General features: G+C 39.6%; 1 protein-coding gene across 2 annotated transcripts in view; it reads left to right on the top strand.

Annotated features, from left to right (window-relative positions):
- LOC146389231 (beta-1,4 N-acetylgalactosaminyltransferase 2-like) overlaps positions 1-13,412 on the top strand; it is a 29,000-nt gene extending 15,588 nt beyond the window's left edge. Inside the window, exons 2-12 of one of the 2 annotated variants that reach the window (XM_084926957.1) lie at positions 2,939-3,066; positions 3,663-3,806; positions 4,038-4,144; positions 4,814-4,851; positions 6,374-6,440; positions 6,816-6,929; positions 7,120-7,206; positions 7,438-7,619; positions 8,325-8,468; positions 8,981-9,209; positions 9,297-13,412. In XM_084926957.1, the coding sequence (XP_084783083.1) occupies positions 2,939-3,066; positions 3,663-3,806; positions 4,038-4,144; positions 4,814-4,851; positions 6,374-6,440; positions 6,816-6,929; positions 7,120-7,206; positions 7,438-7,619; positions 8,325-8,468; positions 8,981-9,209; positions 9,297-9,490 (1,434 nt within the window). In that variant the 3' untranslated portion in view covers positions 9,491-13,412. Of the gene's footprint in view, positions 1-2,938; positions 3,067-3,650; positions 3,807-4,037; positions 4,145-4,813; positions 4,852-6,373; positions 6,441-6,815; positions 6,930-7,119; positions 7,207-7,437; positions 7,620-8,324; positions 8,469-8,980; positions 9,210-9,296 lie in introns of both variants that reach the window. The other variant, XM_084926956.1, reaches the window with a different exon arrangement.
- The last annotated feature ends 4,607 nt before the right edge of the window (positions 13,413-18,019 follow it).

Below are 18,019 nucleotides of genomic sequence, written 5' to 3'. Positions count from 1 at the left end.
GTACAGATGTGTGCCAAATTTCATACATGTAGCTCAAACGATGTGGTCGTAGGGCTGCATTTAACAAGGCATAGGTGGCGCTCTAGAGCCATTTCCCAGTGCTCATATGTAAAACCATTAAAATACAAAATTTTTCACCAGACCTGGCATGTGTGCAAAATTTCATGAGTTTTTGAGCATGTTTAGGCCCTCAAAAGGCCAATTCATTTGCCGAAATAATAATAATAATAATAATTAAAGCTGCAAGCAGCGTTATGAGGGCCCTCGCACCCCCGGCGTGTCGAGCCACGCCCAACACCTGAAACCAGCACGTCCGATCTGATGTCACATTGATGGAATTCATGCATTTAACCACCAGCTAACATTTCACCTCGTTCAATCATGATTAGTTAGTCGTCCCACTAGGTGGCGCTCTAACCATTAATGACAAATGGCATAACAAACATTTCCGAGCTCGAGTCTCATCACGCCTATGACCTTTGGGAGAGATTGAACATTGTGTTTTTGAGTGACAGCAGATTACTGCTTTTTGGCGAGTGACTGAAACCACGTGCCGCCATGACCACCCCGTTTCCCTGAATGTAAAAAGCTTCGCAATTTAACATCACAAAGGTCTTTAGATGCCACACACTGGAGATCGCATCAATCTGATGAAATCCCTTGGAGGAGTTCGTCAAAGTACGGTGCCTGAAAGGAGGGGAAAATGTCGCCAAAATTACACATTCATTTTAAAATGGCTGACTTCCTGTTGGATTTGGGATATTGCTCCAAGAGACTTTTTTGTACATCTTGATATCTCCTATAAGCTTACCAGGTTTCAGACTCATAGATAAAACACAGAGCAGGGGCTGTGGTTTTGAAATTTTGTAGGGGGCGCTGTGGAGCCATTTTGCGCTATTCAAGGAAAATGGTTACATAACAACAAAGCGTTCATCACATTGGAGGTGTGGGCCAAATTTAAAGCCTATATAAACTTTCCAAGCCCCTCAAAAGCCACTTCATCTTTCATGGTGAACTGCGCTGCCACCAGGGTGCGCCGTTCAGTTTAAAGTCACAATTTTCGCACTGAAGCATCATGAGGGACCCATGTTAATATTCACCGCTTTTGAGGTGTCCACGATGAACCTGTGAAAATCAGTACAACAAAGTGAAAGACATGACATTTCCTGTTGCCACTAGGTGGCGCTCTGCGTATTCCCGACAATGGGCACATCAATCTGTTCAGGGCGGGTCTGACATCATACCTGTAAAGTCTGGTTCTGATCAGCTTGGATTTCATTGAGTTATACTAATTTGTTTCTCCATGGCGAGACATCAAAGTTCGCCATGCTGCTGGAGTCACACCCTTTCGCGAAAAGTCACAGTTTTCACTGTAACCCAAGACCAACTCCTTAAGGCTTTCCTGGAGAAATTTGAGGCTGCAGATGTCACCCATCACAATACTGTACCCCAAAGTGTAAAACATGACATTTCCTGTTCCCACTAGGTGGCGCTGTCCCTGATGTCAAATATGGCAGTTGAAATGTGTTCAGGGGTGGAGCCTTATCATATGTGTACTCTTTGGTCCAGCTCGGACAATGTATGACAGAATGAGAGGCAATAAGATTTTCATGGCGAGTCATCGAAATTCGCCGCGGCGCCACGGCGTCACCGTATTGTGAAAACTCAAAAGCTCCGCAATTTAACATGGCCCAGGTGTGTAGTTGGCACTGTCCAAATTTGAAGTTTATAGGACCAAATCCCAAGGAGGAGTTCGTTAAAGTACAAGGCATGGAAACGGTAAAATCAGAGCCAAAATGTCACCTTCAATCCAAAATGGCGGACTTCCTGTTGGGTTTAGGACATGGCCATAATAGACTTTTTTGTGTGTCTACTAACGATAGATATGTGTTCCAATTTTCATACATATAGGTCATACCCACACCGGGGGCTCGCGTTTTAGATTTTCCTAGGTGGCGCTACTGAGCCAATTTTCCCTGGCCATGTCTGAGGACATTAAAATACGTAATTTTTCACCAGACCTGACGCGTGTGCAAAATTTCATGAGTTTTTGAGCATGTTTAGGCCCTCAAAAAGGCCCTTGTTTTACCTGAATAATAATAATAATAATAATAATAATAATAATAAGAAACGTTGCAGATACAATAGGGCCTTCGCACTCTCGGTGCTCGGGCCCTAATAAACAGAGCAGATACAATAGGGCCTTCGCACTGTCAGTGCTCGGGCCCTAATAATACATTTTATTTATTATTTTATAGGCACTTTTCAAAACATTCAAGGAAGACTTACAACTAAATAATTGCAAAATAACAAGTATGCATAAATTGACAGTTGAAGGCATCATATTATTAAAATCAAGCAGAATAGGCAAGCTTCAATTCACTTCAGTTTTATTCATATAGCGCCAAATCACAACAACAATCGCCTCAAGGTGCTTTACCTTGTAAGGTAGACCCTACAATAATACATACAGAGAAAAAACCCAACAATCATATGACCCCCTATGAGCAAGCACTTTGGCGACAGTGGGAAGGAAAAACTCCCTTTTAACAAGAAGAAACCTCCGGCAGAACCAGGCTCAGGGAGGGGCGGGGCCATCTGCTGCGACTGGTTGGGATGAGAAAAGGGAAACAGGATAAAGGACATGCTGTGGAAGAGAGACAGAGGTTAATAACAAGTGTGATTCAGCAGAGAGGTAGTGGTAGAGAAATAATCCAACTTTAAAATAATCTCTAAAACTCTTTGGCACTCTGTCACCACATCCACAAATTTAATTTCTGGCACATCCTTCATAGTTTTAGGATCATTCATAAAATCATCACTCACTGCTATCTCTGCTGATTTAATGTGTTTAGCAGTTACATTTTTTAGATCATAAAATGTCCTGACAACTAACTTTCTATAACATTAGTGCTTTTGCGTATGTCTGTCTCCACAGATGTTTTTCAACAGATTTCAGCTGCTTTTTGCTGTTTCCCTGATGATCCTGATGGCGTTCTATTTCATAGATTTTAGTAAATATCGTGGAGAGCCACCCAACATCACTCCCACTACACCAGAACGAAGGTATAACAAACTCTCTGTCTTGATGCATGCTCAATCATCCAGGTAACTAAATTCATTCCATTCAAATATACCTGCAAACCATATCAAGTGCCTCAAAAAGTCTTTGCATGGTTGATGATGGAGAATTATATAGGGGGTCAATCTGTCAAATAGTTGCACTGTGTCTTTTATGATGTGAAACAAAACATGATAGGATGCTGAGAGAGAAAGTTTTGTATTTAATGAGGACAGAGAAGCATGTGTATGATGACAGTGGGACACCTGTGAGGTGTGCGATTGGAGTGACTGAAACGTTCCATGTGGGGATAGGAATATATCAGGGATGAGCTCTGAGCTCCTTCCACTGTTTGCAATGGTGATGGATAGTCTGATAGATGAGGCCTGCCAGGAGTTTACATGGATTTGGATGATTGCAGATGACATTATGATTTGGAGTTAGAGAAGAGATCAAGTTGAACTTCCCTAGGTTGGGTCTTTAGAAACTGAACAGCAAACTAATCAGACACTGAATGTATTAAAGAATGGAGTGGTAACCATACAGGACTTCTATATAACAGCCATTCTTCAGCATCTTTATCCTACAGCCATGTTTCCAGGTCATCTGTGACCAGACCTCTACCTCTACCTGGTTCCTGCACCTGTCCTCAAGGCTCATATATCCTAAAAGATCACCTCCCTAAGGAGCAAAGTGAGGAGCTAAAGCAGCGACGAGCTAGGGAGTTTCAGCAGAACAAAAACAGGTACCAGCTCCATGGATAGAATGCTGGAAAATGTTATTTTCCAAAGCATCAGCATGTCATGAATAGAACAGCAGTATAAAGCTTGTGGGTTTTGACCATTTAATCGTATACTGTGTGTATGTGTGTGTGTGTGTCAGATATAAATGACAGAAATTGAACAATTTTATTTCATGTTATAAGTCAAGAAGGTAATCTGTCTTTTCCTCTGCTCACACCTCGTCTCTTCAACAGGACAACTTCAGTACTGTCCAGACTGTTGTTTGCCTTGCCTAACTCTCCTCTGCAGTATCCTATCCAGGGTTACACAGTGCAGCCTTTGACCTCCACTGTCATACCAGGTATACTGGGCTTAATATACAGAGCACTTTGTTACTGTTTACTGTTATTAAATTGAATGAATTGATCGTGCACAAAATAATCCCTGTGTGCACGATCAAACATGGGAAGCTCATGTTTATTGTGCTCCCCCACATATTTATTGCATTTGTGTGGCTGTACCCTTTCCAGCGAGTTCAATCCCACTACTCTCCTCTCCAAACCCTGCACACCTCTTCTTCGCCCTGGCAGCTACTGAAATAGTTAGGGAAGGTGTGGTTAGCATGGCTACAACGTCACACCGTCAAATTAATCTCACTTTGATCTGTGGCTTTAGTGATTTCTATATAGAGGATCGTGGGGTTTTCCATGTTCTCCTAGAATGTTCACTGTACCCTGGGCCTGTGTAGGTTTTCTCATGATTTTTTTGGCTCCTTCCCACAGTCCAAAAAAATGCTTATTAGATTACCAGGTGGTTCTTAAGTGAACATACATGTGAGGTAAAGTGTTTAAACTATAGAGTCTAAAGCACTGTATGAATGTGTGAAATACTTTTTAGAAAACATAAATCTGGATACCCCAAACCATTTGCCTTACCTAATCTACTTGCTTTGCAAAGTTTAGTCTTGTTGTAAACTCTAAATTTGAGTTAATTATGTGTCTTCTCATAAAAGAACTGATTTCATTTCCAGCTTTAGGGCTGCATGCAGAAAAAAGAAAGAGCTACAAGGTTGGTGTGACATCACAGATGAGTTGGGGATTTCTTACACTGATGCCACTATGGAAGCTTATTTCCACCACAAAAAAACAAAAAACAAAAACCCACAACCAGACAAACAAAACAAAAAACAAACAAAAAATGATCATCAATGAGTAAGAATGATGGTCTTAAAGTCAAATTGGTCATCTTAAAATTTTGTGTTATTATCTCAAAATTTCAAGTAAGGCATTTTCATCGTATTAACTTCTGAGAAAAAGTCACAATTCTGAGATAACTCAAAATTGTATCATTTTTGCCAATCAGTTGCCAAAAAGTATCAATTCATTAATATTTTTTTCAGTGGTGGAAACAAGCTTTCATATCTAACTGATGGTAAAGCATAGTAGATGTTGCCTGGTCTAATCAAGATGGCTGCTGAAAGTGTAAAGTTCATACTTCAAGGGGGATTCTGATGTATTTAACTTTCAAATCCCTAAATGTCATTAAATCCAACGATTGTGATCCTACAGCTGATGCTAGTTTGATCCTTCTCTTTGTGAAACAAGGACAGAAAAAAATTACATTGATAACTTTGCAAAACTGATTATGGACAAGACACATGTTTTTTTATATCATTATTATTTTACAGCAGCCATCTTGGTGTTAATCTTGTTAATCTAATATATTAATCTCAGTTTGCCAAGATTAATTTTATGGCATGGACTACATAAAATATTGCATACTATTACTCAAATAACTTGGTAACTTTGTAGCAAATAGATTGGTATACATAATCAGCAAAATCAGAAACAGCTTTCTAAAAAGGCCTGCCCACGCCAGGTCTTAAAAACATAAACATGTCATGTGATTTTAGTTCAATCTCAGTGATCATAAAGGATATTTAGCAGTAGTGTCATTTAAATAAACTAGCATCAGTTTCCATGCTATTTTCCTCATTTTGCTACTTGACAGTTAGCTTGACACCTATATCAAATTAGTAGATATTCCCATAGGCATTTGTAGTGTTTCTTATGTAGCGCCTTCTACTCTTCTAGAGCACTCAAAGTTCTTTATAGAACATGCCTAATCTGCCCATTCACACAAGAACGCTATGCTTTAACGTTCACACTCCGAGAGAGTTGGAGAGCACCTTGGGGTCAGTCTTTTGCCCAAGGATATTTGGCATGCAAACAGGAACAGCCATGGATCAACCCACCAACCTTCCAATTAGCAGATGACCTTCTGTACCTCCATAGCCAAAGGCATTACATTGTCATCAAATGTTTCATAACAAACATGATTTTCATTGAAATGCTTTCTGGTGAAACTGGATTGTGAAACCTGTGCTCTGCACTATCTGCACACTGTACCAGTAAGGGTATAAACCTAGTAAATAAATCTAGTGTTAAGACATAGTTCAATCTGCAATACCTAAGAAAATCAAGAGTAACCTAAGCCTGTTTCATATACAGCTTAGTGTAGCTATTATTGTTTAGATGATTGTATAGGTATCAATATTCTGCTTCACATTATTGAGGTCTTTTTGTTGTAGGTGGTCTTAAGTGTGTCTAAAGGCATCCTCACAACTGAAATACGACATCAAGACGTGACAGTTAAAGGTGAGAATTGACTGTCAGAACTAAAGTTTATTTATAAACTGGTGAAAAATCAAATAGTTTAAATTCTAAGGTGTATGGGGCATTTGATGATGTGTTCTTTTTAGCCCAACTCTCCTGTTTCATGGAAGGGTCAGTAAAAATGTTTCCTTTTCCTAGTGGTCGTCAAGCAAATATGGGTAAAGCTGATCTGGCTAAGCAAACTGTCATACTGCTTTAGAAACGTAAAAATTGAGTATCATGTATGATAGTCATACTGTGTTATACGATTATTACAACACAAAACGAAGTTGCTACATTGGCTCTTACACATTAACATATTAACCAAGTTATTGTAAGACTGTTGTGAAATTCTTGTTTTTTTTTATTAATTCACAGGTTCTGGTGAGAACAAACTGATAATTGAATCCAATAACCTGGTAATCCTCAACAACCTGCTGGCCAAAGTGTCGTATACCAGCACTATCTACCATATAAACACTGGAGACCTTGGTATATGTCTAAGAAATGATAAATGACCTACAATTTCAAATTTTGATATCTGTATGTTCTTTTGTTTATGAGCTTTCCCTTTGCTCTGAATGTAAACTTCTAACATCTTTAACATTAAATGCAAGCGGATTCAGGTAACAGTGAAAAGTGTTTTCTTAATTTACTTTTGTTTTCTCCACTTTTTCTATAGCCACATTCCAGTTTGAAAACCATGAAGCAGTGTTCCCCATTGCCATCAAACAGCCTCATATACCAGTCCTGTACGACATAGGGACAGGTAGGAGTGCGCTTTTTACCAAGATTCAGTCATGAAATGTTTATTATTTGTAAGTACCAGATACAGCCTGCTCTAGGTGTGTGGGCAGGTAAAACTTATGACTGAAATCTTACAGAGAGAAGAGGAAAGATCAGTGTGTATCCTTTTCTTCTGACCTTTTTCTGTTCTGCTGTTTAATTTTCCTATTGACTGAAGAAAAGTGAAAATAATTTGCTTTCTTTTGCCTTTTAGACATTAGTTCTCAAGTCACCATCACCACAAAGACTTTCCTGCGCTACAGAGAACTGAAGGTGTTGTTGGACAGCATCCGAAAATTCTACAACAACATAAAAGTGATTATTGCAGATGACAGCTTAGAACCAGAGCCAATTCATGGAGAAAATATCTTACATTACATCATGCCTCCAGCACAGGTATGTGTGGTAGATCCAAGAATTGGAACCACAGTTGTGTTTTACTAAATATGCAATGTTGGTACAAACTGTCAGTTTGAATTTTCTACAAAACCAGATAAATCTCAGATATAATTCAGATTCCTGTATGTATGAATTTAAAATATGTCTGACCTATGGTGGAACGGTTCACAGCCGAGTGTGAAGCGGTGGGAATGAGCACCTCCAAATCTGAGACCATGATCCTCAGCAGGAAAAGGGTGGAGTGCCACTCCGCTGACGCTGTACTGGTCTGTTGTGGTGAAGGGTGAGCTGAGCGTAGAAGCGAAGCTTTCAATTTACCAGTCGATCTACATCCCTACCCTCACCTATGGTCGCGAGCAGTGGGTAGTGAGTAAAAGAATGAGAAATAGGCTGGCTAGCCTCTCCCTGAGAGATAGGGTAAGGAGTTCAGCCATCCGGGAGGGGCTCAGAGTAGAGTAGGGCTCCTTCACATGGAGGAGGTGGCTGGGGAGAGGGAGGCTTGGGCTGCTTCTTTCGTGACACAGCCCCGGATAAGCGGAAGAAGGTGGATGGATGGATGAAATTTGTTTTTTGCTAATAAAACAAAAAACAGTGTTGCTTTACAATAACTTTTATTGTTTGATCACTTGAGAGCACCATTACACCACACTGTAAAAGATTAAAATGTTAAGATTAAGATGTGAAAGATGTTTCCTTCCTCAGGGCTGGTTTGCAGGCAGAAATCTGGCTGTTTCCCAGGTAACCACCAAGTACTTCCTGTGGGTGGATGATGATTTTGTGTTTACAGAGAAGACAAAGATAGAGAAGCTTGTGGAGGTGATGGAGGTGAACCCTGAACTGGATGTGGTGAGAATGAAATAGCTCACATAAAGCTTTTGCAGTTTATTTAAAATAATTTGAATAGAACATTAAAAGGTAAATATAATACACCCATAAAATACACATGTTAGACTGATGTAGTCCTTTTTTCCTTTATTACATCTGATCTAGTTAGGCCTTTTGGACCATGTAGCATGCCAATGTTTGGGGTCTTAACTTCACAGTAACTTGCATGGAGCAGATCCTTTATAATCAATGAAGACAAAGGTTATTCTAGATTTTTGGGTTTACTGTAACATCTATTATTAACAAAGATCAGATGAGCAGTTATGACCAGGCACAATAAAGTAAAGTTGGTGGAACCAGGTTCTGGACAGATGCATAGGTTACCTGAAAGACTAGTCTCATTTCTAGATTTGCTTTTCAAAAACAAGCATGACAAGTAGTGTCTATCTGAACATCGACTGAACAATATTGGAGCTTGCAGTGAAACACTAGCCATTTTGTAACAAGATGTTGTGTTTCTTTATTCGTATTAGGTTGGTGGGGCTGTAGAAGAGAACCAGTTTTATTTTACTCTTATATATGAGGAAGGAAAGGAAAATGAAGGTGGTTGCCTATACAGAAAGTCTCAGGGGAAATTTCACTCACTTCCTGGCTACCCACAATGCTTTTTGGCTAATGGAGTGGTCAACTTCTTCCTGGCTCGTACAGATGCTGTACAGACGGTGGGTTTTGACCCTAAGCTACAGCGAGTAGCACATTCAGGTAGGTCCAGATCTCAAAAAAGTTTATATTACAAATGACAGCAAGAGAATTTTGTGTTAAATATTAAATTCCAATTTCTAACTCTAGAGTTTTTTATGGATGGTCTGGGCTCTTTGCTGGTTGCATCATGTAGTCACGTATCCATTGGTCATCAACCCAAAACAGCCGACAGCCAAAGTTCTATATACGACAAATATAGAATCCCGGGAGAAAATGATGAAGAATTCAAACTGCAGCTTCACTTTTACAAAAACAACCTTAAGTGCATTAAATATGGTTAGAAGATTCATTCAAAGAACATCAGCGTCACTTGTAGTGTCATATTGTTTTGTCATGGTCCCAGGGTTATCTGAGTTTAGGATTCTCAGTGAATATAGCCGAGTTTGGCTCTCTGTTTGGATTTTATTCATCAAGATTTTTTTTCTCTATTATTCTTATAGAGATTAATATCTTGTGATGTTGGTGACACTGAATTCTGTTATTACTTATTTTCTTTTGCTGTTTTGTCATCCTGTGTTTTCACTCATGTTTTCATTGTAAATATAATACACTGAACTTTAGAACTTTATATATCTTCACAGAAGTACAAAACACGCTAAAATCAACATGACTAATAGATGTTGTGAGTCATTTATCTATGCCACCTATGTTTATATTTAATAAAACCAAAGAAATAAATATACATACTGTACAAGAATGAACAGTGTCGTAACAGTAATAGTTAAATTTGCCAAGCCAGATTCCACCTTTATTCTACTAATTTGTAATATCTCGTGGTTGTTGGTTGTTTTCATTTGCATTATTTATTTATTTTTTAATTTATTCTCGTGTTTTTTTTTCTGTTATGTTCAGTGATCACTTCTTGTCATTTATCACCACAGTTTATTTGTTCCTCCTTCCTTTCCTTCCCACTTTCGCCAGAGTGCTTGCTCATAGGGGTCATATCATTGTTGGGTTTTTCTCTGTGTGTATTATTGTAGGCTCTACCTTACAATATAAAGTTTCTTGAGGTGACTGTTATAGTAATTTGGTGCTGTATAAATAAAATTGAATTGAATTGAATTAAAAAGCAAAAAACCCAATTCATATACCCATAACACACTGAAGAATATCATATTATACAAAAACAAACAAATGCACTACTCCATCCCACAGGTGTTGAAATCCTGCTTGGGAGCTGGCCAGCTGTTCCTTAAAATTTATATTTATGATAGTTTACACAGATGTAATCAGATGCCATAATTTCCCTTCTAACCACATGTTTGGATCCTGGTGTAAATGGGCTAAAGAGTTCACTCTTATAGAAGCAATGTTTACTGAGAGGGGGGTGATTGTCAGTGAGCTTTAGATGCTGGTTTGTTGAATGAGTTCAATTGGTTTTTTGTTCAGACAACCCATTAGTCTGAGATGCATAGGTCAAAGATATATCCAAACAGGTGTATATCTTGACCTCACACAGACATCTGAGTGCCCTATAAAAAGCTTTTGGACCCATCTATTATTTGTTAAGCAGAAAGAAAAACCCTAACTCACATGTCATGTATTGTTATAAGTTATGTAATATGTTGTTTTTTTTTAATAACAATTTAAAGATATGTGGTACAAAAGGCTCAAACAGGTTAAGTTAATTTCAGTGCACGTTTCAGAAACATATTGGAACTGCTTCCCTCTGTTGGCTCTTGTGCTTTGTGTTTATTTTTACTTCATTTAGCTTGTTTCCATTGATTTGTTGCACCTGTTTGGTTTTTTTACGCATCTGTTCCCCACTACCCAAATAAACGTGTGTGTATTTACTGCCTGAGTTTTCTCTTTGCCTTTCTGTCTCACCTGTTATTCTTACTCAATACCTGTTTCTATTCATGGACTTTGTCTTCTGCAGCCTTTGTGGACATCCTCAAAGCCAAAGTACAGGTTTTTCTTTGGGTCCACATTATCCCCACCCCATGACAGTTATCACTTAACTCTGCAGCTTTGCTCAGATTACCAGAGTTTCATATTGTGATTGTTACCTGTTCCCAACTGTGGTTGACTCACCATGTTGATGATTTTGGCTACAACAGGAAGCTGCTTTCAGTTCTAAAGCATGGCCTGCTCATCACCAAACACGATGACATGTTTAGATCCAGATACTGCCCTTAGGAGTTGGGAAAGAACAAAATCACAGCTAAAAGAGAGCCAATACATTCAGATGGCCAGAAAAACAGCTCTGTTTAAAGATATGGTGATTTAAGTCCACTTTGCACTGGTTTCATAAAATGAAATTGTATTGCTCATTCTGAAGAAGGTACTAAGAAAACCATTATTTGAGCTCAAAATATTACCTCTTTCAATTATGAATCATGATTAGTTGACATTTATAAAAACTATATATAAGTAACTGCATTGGGGGGGGGGAAACTGTGACATTACGGTGATACTGAATGGAGTTATCATTTAAATCTGTAATTCTGCTCAGTTTAACAGTCACATATCGAGTTTCAGTTCATTCGCTATTCTGTCCCCAACTGTGGTTCACCCGTCATGTTCACAACAGGATTTTGGCTACAGCACGAAGCTGTTTTGTGTTCTAAAACATGGCCTGTTCAGCACCAAGCACACTAAATCCAGTAAGAGGTAAACAACATAACTTCTTTCTGTATGGTTAAATATTTGCTTGTTGTAAATAGGGACAAATGTGTAGCTACATGCAGTACTGTGTGAATAAAGAACTAACTTTAAATGAGGAACTCTTAAGTTTAATCAGATTCTTCCTCTTTTTCTGTGTTAACCCCACACAGATTCAAGACCTGAACCAAGAGGAGCTGCAGTATGGAAAGGAAAGGTACAGTCTATGATTGTATATGACCTAAATTTGTACAAATACCTGTTATACGCTAAGTTAAAAGCAAAGATGCACTCTGGGTAGTGACGTCATACAGTTGCATCGCATCCAGTTCACAGTGAAAATAGTCAACCAGCACTTAGTTTAGTTGAAGATGAAAACAATCCGTCACACGAGGACGAGAGAGTGAGGGAAAACTACTGGTGTCTATGCGGCTACTGCTTGACAATGGCAACAGCGACTGAGAGCGTTTGTTGTAAAGCACTAAAACTTTGAAGCCGTATGGCTTAATCCAGATGTTCTTTGGGCAGCACTTGTTAGCCTCCATGACCGGTGTCCGGTCTTTAAGTGATAACATTATGAATCCTGCTTCCGGGCCCAAAGTAGTCTGCATTTAATAAGACTGTTGTGTTTTTAACATGTTTTAATGCTTTGTATCTTGTTCGATTTAATCTCAACAAGCCCCTAAAAACAGTCAGTGATCACTGTCGGCTTCTCTCGGCTTTTATTACTGATAATCACTTTAAAGCTCAGTTTTTAAACCCTTACGATGTACCTACAGCCCAGCCCATGCCGCAGTGTGACTAACCTTGTATTGTGGATGGATTATCTCAGTGGTTCTCCTGACTGATGTTTGGTCTGTTTACAGCATCCTGCCATGCAATTACATTTGCCCCTAACCATTGGGAACCCTCATATTAACTTTTATAGAATTGAAAAAAGTCCTCCGTTCATTAGCGTTCGTCCTCCAGCTTTACTGTTTATGTTATGCTAACATGGCTTTGTCGCGCTAGCGATCACGTAGCACATCATTATATACCAGCTAGCCCAACTTCAGTAACCCTACAAACGTCACTGCTGTTTACTTTCCTGTCTTCATTTATGTTGGAAGTGATAGCAGAGCTGTACGTTTGAATTTGTTTCATAAATCCCTTTAGCTGGAAGCTAGCGAGCTAACTCCCTGCTAACTTCTAACTCAGTTAACCCTGTCATGCATGAATTATGACAACCTTAATTTTTTTCTTAAGCGTCATCTTTAGGCATGAAAAGATGAATAAAAATACTTAATAGACGTTGTCATGGGACATGGCGAAGGATCTACTGTATTCAGTCTCCCAACCACTTATGCAAATTCACTGGCTTGACAGAAATGGTCAGGCCTTGTGTTTAAAAATAATAATACAACATAAAAATTAAAACGTTCTTCATTCAAAACAGTACTGAAGTTAACATGTGTAATCAGCATAAGGTAACAAAATAAAAAAACCAATAACAAAAAAGTTGCTTTAAGTATGTTAAATATTTTGGGGGATTCATAGCACATCAGGGTCAAGAATTCATTATTAAATAATATGAATAAATATGCTATACTGTAGTAATGCTTTCTGATCTCTCAACAGGCATTTTGATGGCAACCGCAAGTTAATTAGTGGTTAATTAGCAGGTGTTTTCTTCATTTTTACACCTTCTACATTGAATCCAATATTTTGTAAATAATAATAATAATAATTAATAAATAATAATAATAAATTAGATAATTTAAGGAAACATATCTGATCAAAACTAACAACATATTCAAAGCATTTTCCTTAAAATGACAGTTCTGTTAGCAAGCAGAAACTGAGACAGGCAGAAGAATAAACAGACACAAAGACAACATATCAAATTCATTGACATAGGAAAGACATTTTGTTGGCAAGCCAGTTAAGATAAGTACCTACTAAATATTGTGCAGGTCTTAAAACAGCTCTGGCCCTTGTGGAGAATGCTTCCAAGTGTTAGAGCCTGTGGTAGATGCTATTTTTTGCCATCTTTTATGCTCCTGAGCTCTTCAGCAGTTTTGCAGATATGTTGTACTTAGTCAAGATTAAATTTAGTTGAGTGATGGTATGAGTTGCTACCTTATAAGGTATTCATTCATCCAACATTCATTCAAGTTGGATGTCCAAAAAACTCACTGAAAAGCCTTCAGCTAATCCAAAATGCTGCAGCAAGAGTCCTGACAGGGACTAGAAAGAGAGAACATATTTCTCCTGTATTGGCTTCCCCTCATTGGCTTCCTGTTAAATCCAGAATTGAATTCAAAATCCTGCTCCTCACATACAAGGTCTTAAATAATCAGATAATCTTATCTTAATGACCTTGTAGTACCATATCACCCTATTAGAGCACTTCGCTCTCACACTGCAGGCCTACTTGTTGTTCCTAGAGTATTTAAAAGTAAAATGGGAGGCAGAGCCTTCAGTTTTCAGGCCCCTCTTCTGTGGAACCAGCTTCCAGTTTGGATTCAGGAGACAGACACTATCTCTACTTTTAAGATTAGGCTTAAAACTTTCCTTTTTGCTAAAGCATATAGTTAGGGCTGGACCAGGTGACCCTGAATCCTCCCTTAGTTATGCTGCAATAGGTGTAGACTGCTGGGGGATTCCCATGATGCATTGAGTATTTCTTCTTCAGTCACCTTCCTCACTCACTCTGTGTTAATAGACCTCTCTGCACTGAATCATACTTGTTATTAATCTCTGGCTCTCTTACACAGCATGTCTTTTATCCTGTCTTCCTTCTCTCACCCCAAACAGTGTTATGAGACAACTCAGGTGGACCCAGATAGCAGACCACACGGGCACATTAGATGACAGTGGAGATGGTTTATTTACAGTGAAGGAGAAACATTAACATAGTTCAGGGATCGTGTGGGAACTGGAGGAGAACTCAAACGGTCTACAGGAAGGAAAAAGAGCAGAGATTAGAGAATGAACTTGGCGAGCGGCAAATGTGGATTACGTGAGGTACGAGAGTTGGAGAGCTTACTTGTCACAAATCTTGGTAACAAGCTTGACTGAGCAATGTGAGGAACTGGTGACAGCGCAGGCATTCCAGGAAAAGACAAATTCTGAGGAACAAGCTGGTGGCTGTCTGCCAGACCTCTTCCTGTCTGAGTTTCTGAGTATTTTTGGTGAAAGAAACTGTATTCACTGACACCTTGACTTTCTTTGGAATTTCTTTGTGACTTACATCTTAAGTCTTATGATGGTCTGTCTCTCTTCCATTGTTAATTGCTTTTTTCTCACCATTTTTGTAGCAACACACTACTTTCTGCAATACAATACTGTTCAACTGATGCTCACAACGGCATGGTACCACAGTGTGTCCCAACACTGCTTTTATGCAGACAGAGGGGTTGTTTGTAAGTAATCCAGAGAAGTCAGAACATGCTGGCATTTATTTTTATCCTTAAGGCTAATATCTCATAATTAGCATGTTACACTTGGAGCATACTTGTCTTCTCTCTCTCAAATATTAACCCAACAACAACAACAAAAGTAACCCAACAAAGACCTGTACGAATCGTTGGGATTTATTTTTATCTGTAAGTATAATACATAAATAGCATTGCATATTTGTGTTTTGTCTTTTACTGCACACAGTGTAGAATAGTCTTCACTCACTCTGATATCAACACACTGAGATCCCTACACAAGAATGTGGATGGGAGTTTTGGTACCTACAAAACAACAAGGCCATAAATCAGGTGCTGCTGGTGTGCACTCTCCCTTATTCTGACCAGAGGGCAAAAGATGGTTGCCATAGTAATGGGGCGTTGCTGGCAGAAGGCTTATCTCCAAATAAGGAGATGCTCAGAAAGCTGCAGAGAAAGAAATGTGAGCTGAAGCGCTGGATCTCAGCCAAATAAGGAGATCTGTGGCTTTCCTCCAACTCTTGACCAACTCTTGACCTTAGTGTCCTGTTTATCACACGTAACTAAAAGCATTTACTGTCTGGGTGTGGTGCTCTTTTAGATCATCCTGGGATCAAAGAGACAGCCATTTTTAACTCCAACCTTTGATTGTTTGAATAAAACAAAGATAAAGTCATATGTTGAGTTTGCATTGCCTTCTCTCATAAAAGAACTCAGCAGAATTAGTAGCACCAGCTTTCAATGCTTTCAACCTCCATTGCTGCAGTTTTAAATTGTTAACCCATTTTGTGTTTCCTGAAAAAGGCAATTTTTGCATAGGCATCAGTCAACAGATTTTAGCATAATCTGATAAAATTCATATCGATCTCTGCTGCACTTGATATAACCGTACTCCACCACAGCCACTGTGTACCAGTCAATCACTGTTCTTTACTTTGAATCTATCACAGTACAGCAAACTTGTTTATCCTGCACTAAACTGCAGAATATTTTCATGCAGTGTTTAAATAGCAGTTAATCCACTTCAGTTTGATTTGCAGCACATTTCATAATATAATAAAAAAGATAATGTCACATGTACAGACCCAATATCTGGTTTAAAAACACTCCTTATCTTTAAATCTAACATCTCTTCTTTCTCTCCTGTCCTCTTTCTTATCTTTCTCCATCTCTGACAGAAGTTAGTTCTTTTTCTTTTCTCTCCCTGTGAAATACAGAAGCTCCAAAAGTTGATTCTGTTCATCTGGACGTAGCGTTTTGTGGGAGAAATGTTTCGTCACTCATCCAAGTGACTTCTTCAGTCTCAGCTGACCCAGGGGAGTCTACACCAAGTCTGTATGGTTTACCGAAAATACATAAACAGGGTGCACCTTTAAGACCGATTGTCTGCATGATCAACTCTGTCACCTATAACATCTCCAAGTTTCTGGCTTTGATCCTCAACCCGCTGGTGGGCAGCTCTGAACACCACATCCAGAACACCCTGGATTTTGTTGAGAAGGTGAGAGATGTCATTATGGAGGCAGATGAAACCATGGTCTCGTACGACGTTACATCTCTCTTCACTTGCATCCCAGTCATGGAAGTGTTGGAGGTAGTCCGTAAGAGATTACAGGATGACACCAACCTCAGCAACAGGACCACTCTCAGCATCGACCAAGTGTGTTTGCTTTTGGAACTGTGTCTTTATTCCACCTACTTCACATACAAGGGTCAGTTCTACAGGCAGAAACATGGGTGTGCCATGGGCTCCCCAGTTTCACCCATCGTGGCCAATTTGTACATGGAAGAAGTGGAAAAGAGGGCTTTGCTTTCCTACCCTGGAACACCACCAAGCCATTGGTTCAGATATGTGGATGACACCTGGGTGAAAATCAAATCTCAGGACGTACCACAATTCACGGATCACATTAACTCGGTGGACCGACACATCAAAATCACCAGGGAGGATATGAAAAGTGGCAGGTTAGCCTTCTTAGACTGTGAGATTTCCATCAGTAATGGGGGACATCTAAAAGCTGACGTGTACCGTAAACCTACACATACGGATCAGTATCTAAGGTTTGACTCTCATCATCCACTGGAGCACAAACTGGGTGTCATGAGGACGCTACAACACAGAGCGAACACCATCCCCACAGACACAGCGGCCAGGGAGGCAGAAGAACATCAAGAAGGCCCTGAGTAAATGTGGTTATCCCAGCTGGACTTTTGTCAAAGCAGGAAAGGCTCCTAAAGAAAGCTCCAGCCGATCCAGGAGAGAAGGACAACCGCTGCCCAAGCGAAAACCTGTAGTGATCCCATATGTGTCAGGAGTATCGGAACAGTTGAGATGCATTTTTTCTAAACACCGGGTCTCTGTGGCTTTTAAACCCCAAAACACGCTGCGCCAAAAACTGGTCCACCCCAAGGATCGGGTCCCCCGACACAGAGTATCATAGTGTACGCTGTTAAGTGCCAGGAGGATTGCCAGGATTTATGCATCGGGGAAACCAAACAACCTCTGGTGAAGCGGATGGCACAACACAGAAGAGCTACCTCATCAGGCCAGGACTCTGCAGTCTATTTACACCTACAGGCCAGTGGACACTCTTTCAAGGATGAGGATGTAACATCCTGGACAGGGAGGAACGCTGGTTTGAGCGCGGAGTCAGGGAGGCCATTTACGTGAAAAGGGAAAGACCATCTCTGAATTGAGGAGGGGGCCTAAGGGTACAACTTTCACCATCTTACAATGCTGTGATTGCAGCCATTCCCCAACTCTCTGTGAATGGTACTCATGGCCATTGA

Source organism: Perissodus microlepis, chromosome 4 (assembly GCF_051167445.1).
Source record: "Perissodus microlepis isolate ML-2025 ecotype Zambia chromosome 4, ASM5116744v1, whole genome shotgun sequence".
Classification (NCBI taxonomy): domain Eukaryota; kingdom Metazoa; phylum Chordata; class Actinopteri; order Cichliformes; family Cichlidae; genus Perissodus; species Perissodus microlepis.
This window is presented reverse-complemented; position numbering and strand designations above follow the sequence as displayed.